The sequence below is a fragment of the Microcebus murinus genome, chromosome 17, assembly GCF_040939455.1.
Source record: "Microcebus murinus isolate Inina chromosome 17, M.murinus_Inina_mat1.0, whole genome shotgun sequence".
Lineage (NCBI taxonomy): Eukaryota > Metazoa > Chordata > Mammalia > Primates > Cheirogaleidae > Microcebus > Microcebus murinus.
The window spans coordinates 56,075,037-56,094,670 of NC_134120.1; the positions used below are offsets into that span (position 1 = coordinate 56,075,037).

At 44.2% G+C, this 19,634-nt stretch overlaps 1 protein-coding gene across 2 annotated transcripts in view; it reads right to left on the reverse strand.

Moving 5' to 3' along the window:
• Window positions 1-11,851: 11,851 nt before the first annotated feature.
• PIEZO2 (piezo type mechanosensitive ion channel component 2) overlaps window positions 11,852-19,634 on the reverse strand; it is a 449,399-nt gene continuing 441,616 nt past the window's right edge. For both annotated transcript variants that reach the window (XM_012746201.2, XM_075993690.1), the window contains 4 exons: window positions 18,618-18,746; window positions 16,809-16,888; window positions 13,749-13,932; window positions 11,852-12,788 (listed from right to left, as the gene is read on the reverse strand). In XM_012746201.2, the coding sequence (XP_012601655.2) occupies window positions 12,536-12,788; window positions 13,749-13,932; window positions 16,809-16,888; window positions 18,618-18,746 (646 nt within the window). In that variant the 3' untranslated portion in view covers window positions 11,852-12,535. The remainder of the gene's footprint in view (window positions 12,789-13,748; window positions 13,933-16,808; window positions 16,889-18,617; window positions 18,747-19,634) is intronic.

The following is a 19,634-nucleotide window of genomic DNA, read 5'->3' on the forward strand; positions in this document are numbered from 1 at the left end:
ACTTATTTTTATTTGTATTTTTTCTTTCTCTTTTAAAAATTTTAATTAGCCTTGGTAGAGCTTTATGTTTTTAATTTTTTCAGAAAAAAATTGGTTTTAGTATTACTCTCTTGTGGTTTTGCTTTTCTTAATGTATTTTCTCTCTTATATTTATTATGTTATATCTTTGAATTCCTTTAGCTATTCTCTATTCTATTTCTATCTACTCTCTATTCTGTCTTAAGTTAAATACTTTATTTATTTTCAGTCTTTTTAATTAGTGTGTGAACTTAGGACCATAAGATTCTCTTTATATATCACTTTACTTCCATCTACAAACTTTGATATTGTTATGGACTGAATGTTTGTGTACCCCAAAATTCAAATGTTGAAATCCTTTTCCCATCAATGTTATGGTGTTTAGAGGTGGGGCCTTTGGAAGGTGATTAGGATTAGATGAACCCCATCCCACCCTCATGAATGGCATTGGTGCCCTTAAGCTCCTAGGCTACGTGGTACCTCTCTTTGTTCCCTGCCATGTGGGGTGCAAGGAGTTGGCAGCCTACAGCTGGAAGGGAGCTCTCGCCAGAACTAACCATGCTGGTACCCCGATCTCTGCATTCTAGCTTCCAGAACTAAGACATACATTTCTGCTGTTTAGAAGCCACCCTTTGGTACTTTGTTATAGCAGTCTGAGCTAACTAAGGCAGGTATGTAGCAGTTTTATTTCTGATGAATTTAAAATGTCTGCATTTCATTTTTTTAAACTCATGAATTATTTAGGAGTTTATATTTTTCTACCATAATTTAATAATTATTTCTGGTTAGTCATTTGTTATTTAATTTAATATTGGTTTAAGAATATGTTATTTAAGATGGGCTGGACCATGCTTTGATAGCTCCCAAATTACTGTGGCTTAAAACAACATTTATTTCTAACCTACACTATATGACTATGGAAAGTAGGCAGGGGTCTGCTTATTGTAGCTATGCAGAGACCCAGGCTGATGGAGCAGCCACGCTTCAGAGAATATCAGTTGCTAGTTACAGTGTCAGGGGTTAAGAGAGAGAAAGCTCTGGAGAATTTCCCCATAGGCAATTAATTATTGTTCCAGGCCTGCAGTGACACATACTGCTTTTGCTCTTAACTCATTGGCCAGAACTCATCACACAGAGCCATGCCCTGTCGGGTATAGGTAGTTCATGCAGTCATACTATGTGCCTAAGAGAGGGGAGAACTGTATTGGGTAAGCAGCACAGGATTGCATCAGTTGTTAGCCATTTCTTAAAAGTTTCTTTTCACCTTGGCCAATTTTTATAACTGTCTCATGTATTTTTGTAGAGTTGATATATTTTCTATTTTTAAAAAGTTGAGATCTATGAATAACTGACGTGAAACTTCTGAGCTGAGTTATTCAGTTCTTACCTCTTGATCTATGAGTTTCTGAGAGAGCTATATCATAATCTGCCACCGTGGCTGTGGTTTTGTCAATGTCTCCTTGCAGTTATGTTTACACATGCTTGAGGTCGATACTGTTAGGTCCCTTGTGTTATTATGGGTGTTTGGTCTCTGTCTCTATCGAAAGTCATACAAATATTGCTTAAAGCCTACATAATTTTCTCTACTTGTTTCCATCTTCACTGATTGTCAGAACTTGATGCTAGTAGTTATTCGTAGCCAATCATGCATGATCTCATTTAATCCTTTAACATTATTTATCCTTAACGGTATGTGAGGCCACTGCAGGCTTGTGGTGTTGAGGAAGTATGATTGAGGAATTAATGAGATGTGGCTCATAAGATCATTATTTTATTGCATCACCCAATATTGCTATATTAAAGACAGAAACAGGAGTTTACAGGGTTTTGCCCTGAAGGAATGTGTGAACTCATTAGTTTGCCTATCAAGGGCTGCCTCCCCTTGGGAGGGCTCTCAAAGCTTTGGTATGGATGCATTCCAAGAGGCTTCCCGGTTATCTCAGAATCTATGAGGTCTTCCTGTTCTTGAAAGACAAGGCAGGTAAATATCTGGCTCACAGCATGGGAGCCGGACAGTGAGTGCCCTAGGCAAGAGACACGCACCTGTGTTTATGAACAATTTGATTTGTAGATATGGGCTTCCTGATCTCTCCTGTCTGCCTGAAGTCCACAATAACTAGATCAAAGAAATATAGAGCCACTATACCTCTTTGATATTCCTCTGTTAATTGATATGTCTTAGAACTTAGAACTTAGTCCTCGAAAGACTTTGTACCTGTTTGTTCACCTAGATAGATGAGAAATTGTTAGAAGCCCTTTGAAAAGATTGTTAACCCTAACTGAAACTACCTGTTAATTACCAACCAAAATTATCTGATATGTAAATCTGTCACTATGGCAACTGGCAATTGATATCTGTGATTATAAAAACCTATGTGAATCTAACCTTAATGCTGCACTACTCACGGAGATGTGGTGTAGACTCCTGAATACCCCTGCTTTATCTGATTTGTTCATATAAAACTATAAAACTATACCATAGTCTCTGTGTATTCTTTTATTCTCTCTATTTCCTATCAATTTCTTATCCTCTGTGGTGACGACTACCAAAGGGACCCAGTTCTGTGGGGAGAAGCAGCTGACCTCCTCATGGCCCTGCCTCCCCCCATTGGGTTCATGACTTATTCTTGAGCACACACAATCAGGAAGACTGTGCAACTGTGTACCTGCCACAAAATCCCAGACCACCAAGAAAGCTGCCTTTTGCATACGTGTGTATCCTTAATACCTAGCACGGAGTGGGAGCCAAGCCGCCCAAGGCTGAGGGGAACCAGAAACATCACTGGTGTTTTGCAGAGGCTTCCCAGTTTGTAAACTCCCTCCCTCTAATTCCTTCCCTAGAATATGTGCCCCCTTTTCTGCAACTCACTTTTATATTCATTCTCACAAGGAGTCCTATAAAGCAGCCCCTGGGGCTGATAATTTATGTTTATACTTCTTGAATCCTTTGGCTCCATTTTCCTTTGGAGTTTCTGTGGAGCCCGCTGTCTGCCCCAGACCCTGGCTTGGGGAGGCTCCCAAGATGACTGCTCGGACCCTCGGTGCGTGGCAGGGCCCCAGTCTGCCCAGTCTGCAGAGGGGCCTCGTGCTCAGTGTAGGAAGTAATGCCAGAGGTCTTTTCTCTGTTTTCTAGGGTTCCCCCTGCTTTTCTCTCTCTCTTTCTTGCTTGATTTCTTGCCTGCTTTCTGGGTTTATTGTCCCAAGCAGCACACAAAACAGAAACTGCTCATTATTTACCTGCTGCAGGGCTCAGAGCAGCATGAACAGTGCAAGATGTAGTAATCTGTGAGGTTTGTTAGTATTTCGCTGCTTTGTGTCAGAGCCACAACGCAGCACATTCATCATTTAGGACTCTTGGTATGCACTCCCTGGTGCGGCCTGGCCCCAGAAGCAAACTGCACATGTGCTGGTGGCCCCAGAGGTCAGACTCTGGGCAGCCCCTCTGGGCTGGGCGGGGAGAATGTGCTGCTTGGAGCAGCCGTGCTGAGCAGTCAGCCAGCAAGGCACTGGGAATTGAGGGACACAACTCCACAGCTCCTGCGGCTTCATCTACCTCTGTTTTGCATAAAGCCTTCCTACAAAAATCACAAAAATAAAAATTTCCCAGAAAAAAAACCTTGCTGTGATTGAGATGGTACCAAAAATATCAAAAGACAAATGAATTATGAAAAATAGCTAGTAGACGAAAACCAGTTTTCTTTAGAAAGATTTTGTGTCTATATCCGCACGCGTGGGAATATATGTATTTATGACTTGGCTTTGGTTTAGACTTGGTAAAAAGACTTGATGCTCTCCAACTTTTGAGAGTACTGCTTCCTATGGACAAAGCAGGCCTGGCCCAAGGGGCAGAGCCGCCCTGCGTGGGTCCTGGCCGTGCGGGTGCCCTGCCTCGGTGCCGTGCCTGCCGGGTGGCTCTCGGTGCTGTGCCTGCCGGGTGGCTCCTGCACCCCTACTCTCGCTTTCGCGTCTCTCTCACTCCTCTGCCTTCCATGTGTCGAAACTACCTCCCAGACAGGACCCACCCTTAGCATAACTCCAAGTCAAGGTGTCATCCTTCCTGGTGGTGTCTGCATTTAGACATTCTCTCTAATTAAGGACAGCGACTTTCTTTCTTCTTTTCAAAATCCTTTCTGGTATAATGCAGTGGGAGGGAAGTGATTTTTCGTGAGGTGTGAGAGACGCCTCAGGGCTCCCGAGTACATTCCACGTAGGTGACTCATTGCCTCCTCTGGTTAGTTTAGAGGCCAGGCCTGGGGCCACCTGTTTTGCCTCATTTATTATCATTTATTAATGAGGTCAACTAGACATTTCCAATTATCAGGTACTTGGCTCTGAGCCGTCAGCCATCATTTTTAAAAGGCTGCAGAAACTCTTTGCTTTCCTCCATAAACTTGACCTAATTTTCCCATGAGGCATTTGACCTACACCTGAGAAAGTGTAAACGAAGAGGAAGTGAATGAAGGGCAGTAGTCGGGTACCTTCCATGTCCAGAGCTTTAGGGTCTCAGGGTCTTAAAGTCCCCCCTTGTGGGTGTTGAGGAGAAGACTCGGGTAGGCATGGGGGATGGCCATCTTGGCTGAGGGAGAGGCAGAACCAACCCTTACTGAGCACCTTCCACATGGTAGCATGACAGGTTGCAGGCGGAGAGATCTAGAAGGGTGTGCTAGAGAGCAGTATGGGAGGGATGCCCTCCAACCTGGCTGTCAGAGCCACCTGCACAGTTTAGACACATACAGAGTCTTGGATCCTGACCCCCCAGGCCGGAGTCTCGGGGGCAATGGGAAGCCAACTGGTCTTTGATCCCTGCAGCCTGCAGGGCTCCAGGTAGATTTGGATGCTGTGCAGAGAGGCCAGGAGCCTTCGCCCCCTCAATACTTGACACGCTGCCAGGGCTGGGCCAGCACGCTGCACTAGAGCAGAGTCACAGCGAATGTAGACCAGCTGTTAGTGGTACAACGCCTGACCACAGTCAGGTATCTCTGCTGTTTTAGAAAACCGAACCCGCTTTATTTATTCAATCACCACATCCATCATGAACCTCAAACTTTCTAATTTTGGAATAATCACACAAAGAAATCGGATTCATTTGAAAGGTTCCTAAAATCTTGACCTACAAATTCTAGAGGTTTTTACCCTTTTGATGGGACCAATTCCAATGCGTACAACTTGTAAGATTTCGCAGGTTCTAGTTACTAGACCATAGACTAGTTGTCTGTGACTAGGCTGTAACTATAAAAGCTTTACGGCTTGCAAGGGTAGTAAGGAGAAAGCCCTAGAAATAAAAGCGAAGTGGTTTGCTGGGCACAGGAGGAGCACGTCCAGGCTGTCTGCTGCCTACAGTGACAACGGTCACTGCCATGTCCAATTACGTTGCCACAGGCCACATCTTCACACCAGTTTCACCCATGGGACCCTCTGGTGGCGCGAGGCTCCCATACCTGATTGAAAGTCTGTGACTCAGAGGAGCAGCATTTATGTCACCTCGTGGCTTTATTGATAATAGAAGCTTGTGGAAATCATGGCACTGTGTTGTTCAGACACCCACATTTCTCAAGTAAATTAATATTCCCATCTTGACCAATAACTCCTTTGTTGCAAGCCTTAATCCTACACGCACAGACAAATGGAAAAGTAGGAATGGCCGATAAAGACAGAGTAAGGGGACGCGTTTTTTTATCGTGATATTAATGAATACTTTATTTTACTCTTAAAAAAGTCACTTGAGTTTTCCTGGTCTGTTGGTTGCCTCGTGGGGTGGTTACCTGCCATGGGCAGCAAGGGTGGCTCTGAGCACTGGCCGCACCCCACTGGGCAGCACTGAGACTGAGTGTCCGATTCCTCACTCGTAAGATGAGAAAATAATGCCTGCCCCTTGCGTTTGCCGGGAGCATAGCTGAGGTCGCGTGTGCAGCGCTTAGCAAGGGGCCTGCCCCACGGACACTCCCAGGCACGTGGTTTCTACAGGAGACGCAGAAAGTAGGTGATGGCCAGAGGGCCACCCGGCAAGGCAGGAAGCACCTCAGCCTCTCTGCCGAACTTTCTTTCCTGGCAACTCCATCACGGGGAGGAACAGAGAGATGACCTGGAGGCTGACGGCCTCAGTGGCTCAGGAAAGCACTCCTCCTGCGTGGGGCTGACAGCCACGTGCCCACACTCAGAGGCATCCCAGGCTCTGCGTGCCCAGGTGAGTGGACTGGCAGGTGTCTTCCCTTGGACAACAGAGGCTCTGAAGCACATGGCTACTGTTAGAGCAGGTGGAATGGGGTAGCCGGTGGGGCCAAGGTAAGATTTCACCAACTGTCAGTGCCAAACGAGTCCCAAGTCTCATTTTGATTGTGACCGAAGAAAACATAGAAACTGAATTTATTACAGCACTAATCTTAACAGTAACAGTTTTCCATATTGCCCATATCAGTAAGCATTACTCTATTCATGACCCAGTTGATGAGATTATCAAGGAATAAGGAAAGACCAGGCTGCCAAGCACAAAAGTCAGGTTTTCTGGTTAAGTTGAAACCTCAGAGACCCTAATTCTGTGGATGGTTGACCCTGGTTGCACTTTAGACCCAAATGCCTCCCACTGTCCACCTGACCCTCTGCTCTGAGAGCAAGTGTCTGGAGAGAGGGCTGGATAGGGTGCACAGGGAGAGTCACCTCTGTCACCCTGATTGCTTGAGCAATCCAGTGACACCTCATGTGGGAAAGAGCATGTCTCATTCCCATACTTTTCCATGCCAGAAACGTGCTAGCCAGGGCAAGAAATATTGTGGGAGGCACAGAGACAGGATAGATTTAAAATTGCTCACTGGTACCTAATCCCACAGCAAGTACATGAAACAGGCCGCTGGGAATCCTGGTGCTAGGCGTGCTCTGACAAATGGGGGTGCTCTCCAAGTAGAGGTGCTCATGGACCAGGGCTCGGCTGGGCAGGAGAGCAAGAAGCCTGCAGTGGAGAAGACGCGCAGCAGGAAGGCGGGGCCCACGGGGCAGGCAGGAGCGTCCCCACAAACTCCACCTGCACTTTGGCACGTCCCTAAACCTCTTTTTGTCTGACTCCTCATGCTTTTAGCACAGGGTTTGGCACATAACCATGAGAGCTAGTGTTGACTGAGTATTATTTATATTATTATTAATTATCCTGGCAGCTCCCAAACCTGTCTCCAGCTATCCTTCTCTGGCTCCATGGGTGGAGTAGGTCTGGGTGAGAGAGGCAGGAACTGCTCTGTCTGGCTTTTCCTGAACACCTTAAACAAACTCCATCAGGGGCCAGTCCTGGAGTGCTGGGATGATTTCAGAAGTTCCTCTGTCTTCTTCCCCAACTTCCTTCCAGGACCCTCAGTGAGTGCTTCTCTCCTTTTTCCTCCCCATCTGGTCCCCTTCTGGTGTCTACACTGGCCTGGCTTCTGGACTGTTGTGACCACTCCATCTGCCAGGCCTCTCTGGTATAGGACTTAGTCTGCACAGAAGAAAACACAGGGTCTCAAAAGTCTTACTGTGGGTTCAAACTGTAATGGTTTTAGAAATATAAATACTACAAACTTAGAAAAGGCAACACCGTAAAGGATAATAAATTTAAAATTTGAGATACTGATATCTTTCCTATTGACAGTCAAGATAACCACCCTCTTGTGCTAGCTGGCAGGGGCGGGGAACCTGTGGCATGATTTCAAGATTATTCTTTTTTAAACACGAAAGGAGGCAAGAACAGGTTCACTTTTCTCTGCTGCACCCCTTTTAATAAAAGGATTTATTCTGTAAAATTTGGATTCAGTGAAAAGATCGCAATCAAGGATCCAGAAGGCCACATGTGGCCCCAAGGCCGTTAGGTTCTCCACCCCTGCTAGGGGTGTAGTCAATTTTCAAATGCGAAAGCTGAGCAGCATGAGAAGGATTGCATCTCAAGGCTTTTCAAAGAACATCCTTCCATAAAAGGTCCGATGGAGATGGGCTGGTGAGCGACAAGGCCTCTCTGCCACTCCTTGGGCTGGAGAGGCCATCTGGACCTGACTCCCATGCTAAATGTAAACTAAAATGTAACATTCAAATCCACATAGCTGAATAAGTATGGAATATTTAAATAACTACACTTTCAAGTGAGGATTTCTGTAAGTTTGCAGTATTATACTTCTGATTTGGGATACCCTATAGATATGCTCAAATGCCTGCATTAGAAAGGAAAAGTAATGAGTTATGTACCCAACCCAAGAAGTCAAAAAAAGAATGTAGAATAACACAAAGAAGCCAAAAAGAAAAAGAAAAAGAAAAAATGAAATAAGACACGAACAGAAATTTATAAACTAAAAAGCAAAGAAATAATAGGGAAAATCTCTAACAACTCTTTGGAAATACTAACAAAAGAGATAATTAAAGGCCAATTTGATCAATAAACTTAAGTGGGAACATAACCACAGATGCCTGTCTTAAAATAACATTTCAATTAATAATAATATTTTATTTTTTTAAAGAAATGTCTCTTACTCAAAACAATGTAGACTTTGGGAACCAGTCATCTGTGGGCACTGATTGTGCGAAGGCACTTTCATGCCAAGAAATTAACTCAACCAGGGCAATGTAATCTCTATCGTTAAATACTGTGTTTAGACTGTGGTTCGAGGCATTCTGTGTGGGTAAAAGTGGTGGCCACCTGGTATCGAGGCTTCCTCAATCACTCCCTGTTTTCTCTCCCCACTAAAACAACAGCAAAAACCCCAGATGAGAGCTACCCCAGCCAGAACCAGCCCCAGACTCCACGGGATGACAGGACGGGAGTGGCGGCAGCCCCCCGGCCCCCACAGGAGGCGGAAGAGAGAAGGCGTAATGTGGCAGCGCTGGGGTTGGGGCCCCATCACGGGTGACAGACCCTCCACACCGGGAGAGGCCCTGCACGTTCTCATGGGGGGCGAGGGCAGGGGTCGGCGGGCTGAAGGGGCTGGGCCAGGCTAAGCCTGTGAACTCTCCAAAGTGATCAGTTGAAACTCCTTCCTAGGACAATGCCCCACGTCATCCTCATCTTCCTTGAGGAGAAGCCGCAGGGCATAGAGTCCATGTGTAGGGGAACAGCTGCCTTAGGGAAGAGAGAGGACCCAGGCAAAGGGGACGGAGGGGACAAAGCCTGGGTGCTAGGCCTTGGGGAGGAACACGTCCAAACCACAGCACAGGGGCTTCCAGAGCTGAAGAAGAGCTTCCACCCCCAAAAGTCAGTAAAACAAATGTCCCCCACAAAGCAGCAACAGAAAAGGATGGTATGTAAGTCTGATACCAAATGCTATCAGCAAAAAAAGAATAAGGAGAAGGATCATGTCCTTTGAGACTATAAACATTTGCCAGAAAGAGACACTTGCAAAATGTGTGTAAACGATAATCCAATATTTCAAAGTGAGCTAAAATATATTCAGAAATAATTAAGGACATTAAAGAACAATAAAAATCTGCATTAGAAAACTCAGAAATGAGGTGTTAGAATTCAGGAAGAAAGTAGTGAAAAAAGACAATAATTACTTCAGAAGGGATGACTATGTTGGAAGGACGCTAAGTGAAGAATGCACAGATATGACAAGGGAGGGTGGCCTACAGACAGGGCTGACCTGGGCTGCCGCCATCCAGCGGAGTGGGAAGAATGTGCTCAGGGGATCACTCTCTCCTGGGTGCTTGGTGTCCCGTTTGAGTGACAAAGAGGTGGTGCTGCTGCCACAGCATGAAGACATAAAGCCGGGACCTAAGACTCCTCAGGCTGAGGGTCCGGCTTGCCCCGCCAGGCAGGCAGCTGGTCAGGGGAGGCAGGACTGGGGCAGAAGGCGAGTCTCTCTTCTGGCTGCGAAGCCGGATCTCCCAGGAACCCTCTGCACACCCACATGTCCATGCTCATGGGCACGGCTGGGTGCCTCAAAAGCGATCACCTCCAGCCTGCAGGGAGTTGCCTCGTCAAAGCCTCCAGCTTAGCCGGGGCCAGCAGACAGCTATCCAGCCCCCGAGGCCCCACCACGCACGTGGCGGTCCGTTGTGCCTGCATCTCGAGGCAGCTCTTCCCTTGGCCTGGTCCTGCCTTCCTCCCTGGCTGGGGGCACTCCCAGGACCACAGCCCCCAAATGTGCTCCTGTGACTCCCCTTCTCAGAGTCGACGGCCAGAGAACCCGATCTCGGGTGGCAGCAGGCCACTTGAGTTAAGGGAGCAGCTACTTGGGTGGGTTGGGCACCCTTTGAGGCTTAGAATGGTCACAGTGGCTGGGCCAGGACCAGAATCCAGGTTTCCACATTGTCTGTGTGATCTCCTTTCTAGCACACACCTTCCTCGGCCAGCAAGCTTTCCTTCAGCATCTTCCTCTCCTACACACCCAGACGCTTTTTTCTTGAACCCTGGAAATTATTTTCTTGAGGAATATTTCAGTTCTGGTACCCTTTGATCGTCACTCTTTCTTCTCATGGGCATTTTCCTATGCCTACTCTTTCCTAAATTTGCTTTCTAGAAATTCCTTGTTGATTCTTTTAAAAGAAAGAACTGGCTGAGCGTGGTGGCTGATGCCCATAATCCTAGCACTTTGGGAGGCTGAGGCAGGAGGATTGCTTGGGGCCAAGGGTTCCGTTCCAGACCAGCCTGAGCAACATAGTGAGACCCTGCCTCTACTAAAAATAGAAAAATTAGTCAGGCACAGTGGCATGCATCTGTAATCCCAGCTACTCAGGAGGCTGAGGCAGGAGGATTGCTTGAGCCCAGGAGTTTGATTTTGTAGTGAGCTATGATGACACCATTACACTTTAGCCAGGGCAACAGAGCAAGACCCTATCTCAAAAAAATTAAATAAAAGAAACCAAAAAGAAAAAGAACTCACAACCAGATGTATGCACCATGTTTCTTCCTGTTGTCGAGAAAGCACATTGCCACCCAAGTTTAGCACTAAGTAGTTTGAGTTTATTGTTACCATGATGGAAGCAGTTTATCTCGGCAGGGTGAAAGCATGCTGGCTTTCACAGTGTAAGAACAAATATGTACTAATTAATTCTCTAGAAGACACTGAACATCATTTGAATTCTGCTGTTTTTTTTTTAAGCTCCATATTCATTATTAATGATTTCCTCTTCGGAAATTACTTTGTTCCCAGTTGTTTCCTGCTCATATTATTCATATGAATACTCACATGAGAAAATAAAACAAAACCAGTATGAAGTGGACTGTACTTATTTTGTGCAAAAAGGCAGAATAAGGAGTATTCTTACAATGACTTTGCAAGATGTACTTTATTTGAACTCAGTCCTGAACCCAAACTACACAGGATCGATTTTTTTTTACATATTCTAGTCTATTCGAAGATTTGTCTCAGAAATTGTATTTTAATATGGAATGAAAACTACATTTCAATCATAAATTTTTCATGCTACATTGTTATTTAATGAAGAGGTTGTATTACCAATGATAATAATTTAAGAAAAGGCCATTTTTATTTCCCCAAGCTCAATATACATATTTCTTCCATAATTATGAACTTAAAAAACCCGTCTCAAATGTAAAAATGTGAATTGGAATATGTAAACTCTTTGATATACCTGAAAAACAGGAAGGAAAATGTCATATACTGGAAAAACCATTGCCTTAAGTCATGGAAACGGGAGAAAGCACGCTGAAGGACAGGGAAGGCGGAAGACTGATCCTGACCTCAGTTATTAAAGAGTTACAAAGTCAAAGTATTCCAAATCCAACTGGGTTGGCCTCTGTTGTAGGTCTTTCTGTCTCATGTCGGTTTTCACGACAGCAGCCCTCTGAAGCGGAATAGTCGCTCTGGTTGAAGACAGTCATGACCGACCTCAACAAAGCAGGTGTCCACATAATTTGTTTTGCTGCTTTTTCTTTTTTTTTTTTTTTTTTCCTGAGAAGTCACTGGTGTTTAATGGAAAAATTTCTTTTTAGTCTTCAATTAAGATAAGGCAGTAAGAGTATCACTAATGTTATCTTTTTGCTTAGAATGAGGCTTATCCTTCCACTGGCATCTTCTTGAGTCCTTGGTTCCCTTTCTCTCTTGTCCCCCTCGAGACACGTGTGGGAGCTGCCAGCCTCCTATTGCTGTTGCATATTTAAGTGTGCTGAAGGCTCTTCCACCCTCGCCACGTGGCTGCCCCAGCGGTGCAGGAGAGCTACGTATTGCGTTATAGCATCTCCCTAGGAAGGGCGCCGCCCCCACAGAGAAAAGCACATGGCAGCTTTCCTTCCGACTCCTTCCGATTTCTCTGAGGGAGGGGACCCAAGAATGATTCCTTCACATAGTCAATCAGAATGCAAGACACTGTTGATTAAAACATAAAGCAAGTAGCCCTGATTTCGGAGAACTGGAATTACAAATAAGGTCTTCAACAGCGCCCTAACTTGCAAGGTAGCTTTTACTGCAAAAGGAAGTCAGCTCCTTTTGGCCACCTGTCAGAAGAGAAACCATTTCCATCGAACTAGAAATGCTTAGCTCTTACGAGAATATTGTGCTTTTTAAAAAAAAATTCAAATGTTAACTTTATTTGCAGTCTGTGTCCTTAGGCTTCAATTTGTTTTTTCTCTAGTCCATTTAATCATTGTTTCTGGAGAACGGTACAGGAATATTAACTTGGCATAGAGATCTTCTTCTAGTTCCAGCTCCCCTGTCTCTCGAACTAAAAAAATATCTGTGCACAACTTCAAAATCCGATCCACGTTTGGAAGCTCTTCAAACATGATGGAGTGAGAAATCCCACTGAAGAATTCACGGACAAATTTCCCAATCACGAGGACAACTGAAGCATATAATCCCATGATACTGAAAAAATCCAGTAAGTAGAAATTATAAATAGCAGTTAAATATGGTTAATAAAGAGCATGTCTAAAAGAAAAAAATAATATCACTTTCCCTCAAACTCCATAGAAGATAGAGGCTCATGAAAGCTTAAATTTTTTCCTTTGGTGAAAACAAAATCTACTTTTTTTTCTTATTAAAAAGGTAAGTCATGTTCTTTGTAAAAAAATTCACATAAGAACTATTTCATTGAAAAATGAAAGTCTTTTTAAATCTCACATTCTGGAAATAACCAATGGTAACAGTTTCATGTATGAACTTTAGATTGTTTACTGCATATATTAAATGCATAAACTATAATATATTATAACATATTATTGGTATAAAATATATATCTGGTAGAAATGCAATTATACTATATACACTCTTTTGCAGAAGGCTTTTGTGCCTTTATGAATACTGTCTTTCTCAGAGATTCATTTTTATAAAAATTCTGCATGAAAAGTAGTTTCTTAGGAGGCCAACTCTGAGAAATTTAACAGTTTATACTTGTGTTTTACAGGAGATGTGTGTGTGTCCCAGGATTTAAGCATCAGAACGTGATGGGATGGTTTGGAAGTATTCAAAACTGTGATGGATAGTGGATCCATGTGCTATAGGTCAGAAGATAATCTAAGCAGAAAAGTAATAACTCCACGCCAGTTTCTAAATGTCAGCCCTGAATGGCATCAAACAGGCCATAACGGGAAGATGTAGAGTAAAGAAGCCACATGCCTGGGTTGTGTGAGTCCTAGTTGGCATTTTGATCTCTTTGGAACTCTGGTTCCTTATTTTGTTTGAAATGAAGTTGTCATGGATATGTGAATTTTAATATTGCAGCTATAAAATTGGAAAATTCTAAGGAGATAAAAGGTTTACCATCCTCAACTTTATATGATACAGAAGTAGACTCTTATAACTGCTAATTGTTGAACGAGTCCTTACCCATAGCCAGCCAGGAACCCCAGACTGGGAGGGCTGACTTTGTCATTGAAGACTACCAGTTCCAAGGCCTGAGAATGCTGATTGTATATTCTATTTCCAGTCAGGTTGAGAACCCACCACTCACTGTTAGATTTAGTTGTATTGTCTCTGGACAAAATGATGGTGATATCCATGAAATTATTTTCTAAAAGGGGAGAAAAATGAAATAAGTTACCATGTCAATTTTAGCATTTAATGTACACCAACAGTCCTCAGAGGGCAAGACTGGCTACTATCACAGCGTATGGCTCTGGGATGAAAAGGACGCATGCAAGAGTGGGCCCTCTGTGTGCGAGCGATTTCTCTTTCTCAGTTCAAGAGGTCAGTTGCTGTGAACATGGAGCCAAAGGTAGACTGTGGAGGATCCACCACCTGAGCAGCTGTGCAGATAATTCCAAACAATCCAGTAGACATTTACAACCCAAATCTCCAACTGTTGACTGAATTGACTGATTCACTCATCTGACCAGCATTTCTTGAATGTCGCCCAGGAGAAAGGCACTCAGGCAAGTGCTAAGGGGCTTCAAAATCACATGTAAAATTGTTCCTTATTTACAGTTGAAAAGAGCATGTTCACGAGAGCCCTTTGTGGGCATGTGGCGACCCCCGCAGACCAGCACTGGCATCAGCCTGGAAGGCCGCTTCTGCCTGGAGGGACCAAGCAGGCTCCAGAGGGGAGATGACTTTTGAGCTGAGTTTTGCCGAATGAGAACTTCAGTAGTTTGGAGATGGGTTGGGGAGAGGAGATCATTTCAGGAAGGGTTGATGGCATGAAGCTCAGAAAAGTTCTGAAATAATGTAAGGACAGTGATTGCTTTAGTTGGAGCATGGAGTGAATGCCAAAGAACAGTAATAGATAGTGAGGAAAAAAGCAAAAAAGCTTGGAGTTAGTATAAGATACTGGGCTAAAAGGACAATAGACACCTTCCAGCTTCTGTTTACTGCTTGCTTGCTAACCGCAAGGCATTATGAGTACATTATGGGATGCAGAGGAAAAAGACAAAGAGAGTGGAAACCGGAGTCTCTCAGCTAGGACCCAGAACAGGTTAGGGCCTATCAGGGGCAGGATGAAGTAAGAATCACTGTGGGGGCGGATGCAAGACCAGTGTGTAAACAACTGAGTTATAAAAGGGGACTAACACACAAAGGAGGGTCCCTGCCTGGAGAAGAGGCCACTGCGCTGGCACTCTGGGGGCTCGGACCCTAGCTCGAGCTAGACAGTAAAACTCCTTTTGGTAATTACAGCCTCGGTGACTCTGTCTCTCTGTCCTGCATCACTGTGAATCTCAAATATAACAGTTACACTGCATAGGTCTTTCTAAGAAGGTCCCACTCCCACCAAGGATAATATTATCCCCTCTGATAAACACGGTGGTGAAATGTAGACTCTGTGAGGGTAAGAACCAGGACAGCATTATTTCATGATAAATCCCTAGATCATAGGAATTTAGGACAGTTCTTGGCAAAAAATGTCTGCTGGATGGATAAATGGATGAATGAAGAAGGGTGAGAAGCAGCAGGATATTGGTTAAGCCAAAAGTCCTTATCAAGGAAGAGTGTGAACCACCCAGAACACTCAGGAACAGGAAGAATGTTGGTTCTGAAGCCCAGAGACAGTTATAAAGAGAAAAACTGGGGCCTGAGCTCAGACAGGCTCAGGTTTGGATCCACTGGCTGTAGCACCTCAGCTGAGTAATTCCTTCCCTGAGCCTCGGTTTCCTCACATGTAAACTGGTGATAACTATCAGCTTATGCTAAATATACCTTGTGTGAAGGTTAGAGAGAACTCGGAGTGGCTCATCATGTGAGCTGCTGTTCTGGGCAGGATCTCAGAGGACCAAGGCTGCATAGTCTGGGGAAGAGGGACGTCACAGGCTTGACCTCGAATCACTCACAGGCAGAGAAGCCAGCGTGGGGAGAGGGACACAAGGTGTAAGAGAGGGAGGAACTCAATGCTGCTGCAAGAGGGGTGGGACATAGCATATAGGGACAGGCTGACCTAGGAAAGGAGAGAGGACACTTCTTTCTTTGAGCCTGAAGAGGGGAGGAAGGGACTTGTGAAACTCGTTAGCAGGCAAGAGCCCGCAGAGGACTGAATAATGTCAAGCTTGTGGAGGGACAGAATTATTTCATGGGGAATGACTGATTGTTGAGCAATTTGTACTCCCAGATTACACATTTCTAGAACTATTCCTGACTGAAAGGGAAATACCAAACTTCTCAATGTATCTTGCAAGACATACATTCGCTGCTAAGGAAGAAAGTGTGTGGTGTGGTGTCTGGCCCTGTGCTCACCTCCCGGGCCCTCCTCTGTGCCTCTACCCGGGCAACCTCCACGTGCTATTCTGGCTGTTTGCTGACATTGGCCTTTTCCCAGCTCAAGGTGAGCAGCACGAAGCCTCATTTTCACTACCTGGCTCATTGCCTGATTGGCGCCCAGTGAAATGACACTGGATAACAACATTGCATTTATGCCTTTACCAGATGTATGCATCTACTTCTGGTCCAGGTAATAAAGTCAAGCAATTCTTTATAATTAATAGAATTCACAAACATCAATTATTACCATCACTGTCATATTGGAAAAATACAACCACTAATGCACCATTACTGAGACTTACTAACCCGTGGGCTGAATCACGTATATTTCACGCTATCTTTTTACTGTTCTTATTGTTAGGGGGCTCACATTTAACAATGTATGAGTCAGTTTTCTGTCAAAAATCTGGGTGCTAAATAGAAACAAGTCAACAGACTGATGAATCAGTACTATGAGGCACTCCATGTGAATTTAAGTCAATCAGGTTCTACATCAATGAGAAAAAGAAAATGAAGAATGCAGTTCCCAGGTGAGTGAATGATTCCTTTGGGCCAGTGAAGGCAGGCAGGGAGTTTATGCTTCTCATCACACGAGGAATGGTAACTAGAAAGTAGCCTGATAAAGGCTGAAAATGCAAATTGCTGAAATTGAATAAAAGTAGGATTTTCAAAAGTTCTAAGACAATTCTTTTTCATGCTTACCAGACAACAGTTGCTTTATAGGTTTTGAGTTAGAATCACTAGGTGCTTTCACATAATATGGGTAGATCTTTTCTATTGTCCTGTGCATTAAGGAAAAAAAGATGTAATTAAGTTCAAGTTGTTTTACACACCTAAAATATATTTTTGTTGCTATTTTTGACCTCTTATCAAACAAATAATGATGAAAGCTTCATATATCTGTATAATGTGTAGGCATCATAATTTATGGGTTTCTATTATCATCAGAAATCTCTGAAGTGGAACAAATTCACTGGGTTCCGCCCAGATCTGCACGTAACTTTGTACACAGCTAGGTAACAGCTTACAAACAGCTGCAGGCATCTCCTAGTGTCTGTGGCTTATTTTTGAAGCCAACGGCTTCTCCTTCTCACTAGGATCCTCTAACTCTCATCAGTATTATTGAGCACTCTTCAAATTTTAATTGTTTTCAAAAATATCTGTAATCAAGCAGGCTGCATGAGCTGATCCAGTGGAGGGTGGGAGTGGGGAGAGCTGGTGGTCTGGACCTCAAGTGGCTTCTGACTGTCATGAGCCCAGGTACCGTGAGTACCTGGGAAGTGAAGGGGAAGGTGTGGTGGTTCCCAAGGTCCCTTCCTCTTTAGCCATTCATGAAACAGCCAGGGAACACTTGTAAGGACTGCAGCGGGTGGTCCTTACATTCGACACAGAAATAGGGCCCAGGCAGACTGGTGGACAAAACCAGGGGAACCGCTGGTGGACATCTGGACTATATTATTTAGCAGTTTTGGACCAGTATCATTTTTTTTTGCCAGTTCTTGTATTAGAATCTAAACATCACAGCTTATATCTGTTTGGAAGGGAGTACATATGTGGCAAGATAATATTCTGAGATATAGTTTTTTCTTCCAAATTTCCTTTTACCCCTTGTCTCCTTGCTGCCCCAGACCCCACCATCACCCCCATTTTGTGACCAGGGGCAGGAGTAATGGTAGAAAAGGGTCTTAGAGTGTCTTTGCCTGGATTTGGTGATTATGATCAGGTAAGAGCAGGGTTAGTCACCCAGAACTGAGACCCACCTGCCCTGGGCTGGGTGAACAGAGTAGGCGGGGGAGGAGCAGAGCAGAGTGTGACTCTGGTGGCTTCCTGTGAAGGAAGCCCAAGCCCACCTCCTTGCCTTCAAGGTAGACGGGGGAAGTGGGCACCGCGCTCAGGCGGCAGGCACGGCTGACAACAGGCTGGGGTCGTTTTAGCGCAGTCCCACGTCCCACCTCTGGGTAAGGCCCTGAAGGCAGAAGGAGTCCAGTGTCCCCAAGGTGCAGGAGAAATGGAGCACCTCTGGCCACATCTCACATCTGGACAGGTGGACCCAGGAGAATCTGCCGGAGCTCCCACACCTCCAAATGGCATGAGCATCAGCAGCACAGTGATTTCTATCTAGCGTGCCCAAGAACGGGACCCGGTGGCTGAGGAGAGAGCTGGCCTGCCGCGTGGGCTGCAGACTGAGACCTGGAAGAATAATGTCCCTGTCAACAGAAGCGCAGCTGGCCAGCACTCTCCTACAGACACACCGGCTACCTCCCTGGAGGCTGGCACCTCATAAGCCCTTGTTGAGGATGTAGACATAACCCGTGGAAAGTGGAGAGAAAGCCCAAGGGCTAAGATTCTGTTTCTCTCACGTAGAAAAATTGGACTCCAAACAGAAATTCACTTTGTGTTACTGAATAATGAAGGAAGTTGCATTTCTTGTACACATGCATCTGTAGCCGGAGATTTTGTATCAGCTGCATATAGACATTAAAGCTGTATTAAAAGGAAAAATCAACTTACACTGGTGTTTTTGAACTTTCTGTGTTGTTGCCAGCTATCATTTTAGCGATACTTTCTCGTGTAATATTTTTAAGAGGAAAAGAAAGCTTATCTGTTGCTATTTCTGATTTTGCACCCAGACTTAAGTTTCTGTAAAGAAAAAAAAATAAGCTTAATGTCAGTGAAAATTCAGAAGTCTAGAAGAGAAATTTAAAAACTCATTTGACTCTTAATTTTATTAATTTCAAAGGTCCACACCCTTTAGGTCTACGTCACCTCTATGTCCAGCTTCTAAGACAACCAAGTTAATAAAACCCAGGGAGGCCACAAATACCTTTAAACAGAGGCGAATGTGAGGAGGCAGAATCTGCTGGCCAAAGAGAAACCATCTTCATATTCTAATATGAATTTCCGAAACATTCTTATATTAATCTAATGATGTTAGTCTCCATGGTGACTAATAGAATCCATGTTTTAGAATATTTGATCAGAAGTTGATTTTTAATTTCGTTGTTATTTTTTGGTAGCTCTTCAAAGAAAAGGCTAGGAAGTACATTTTTGGTAATTTATACAGAATTGGATATGAGGAATTTGGAATACTTAAAAGAAGAAAATAAGATCAAAGAAGTTCTCTAGATTCTGAACAGCCCCTTTTAAAGTATTTTTTCACCATTTCCTTGTGAATTTATTTTAGACTCTAAAGTTCTTCTGTACTTGTCATTATTCTTTCTTCATTCTAACTAAGAAGTTTGGATCATGGACTAAAAGAACCTACTACCTGACTGCCCAAACAAGCTTGCTTAGAGTTCCCCAGTTATAAGACTGTGATGAAAGAAACTAAGCTAATCAGCTAGTGTATCATGTTGAGGCCCCCAAAACTGCATCATGACACTGTTGGGCTTTGGGATGCAATATTTGGATGTAAGAACTTTTAGTAATACATGCTTTGTCTAAACAAGCAAAGACAAAGTAGTGGCTGCGTGCTGGCCATGGGCTCAGGTTAGGTGGAAAGATGTTTGTCTCCTCCTTCTGACACAG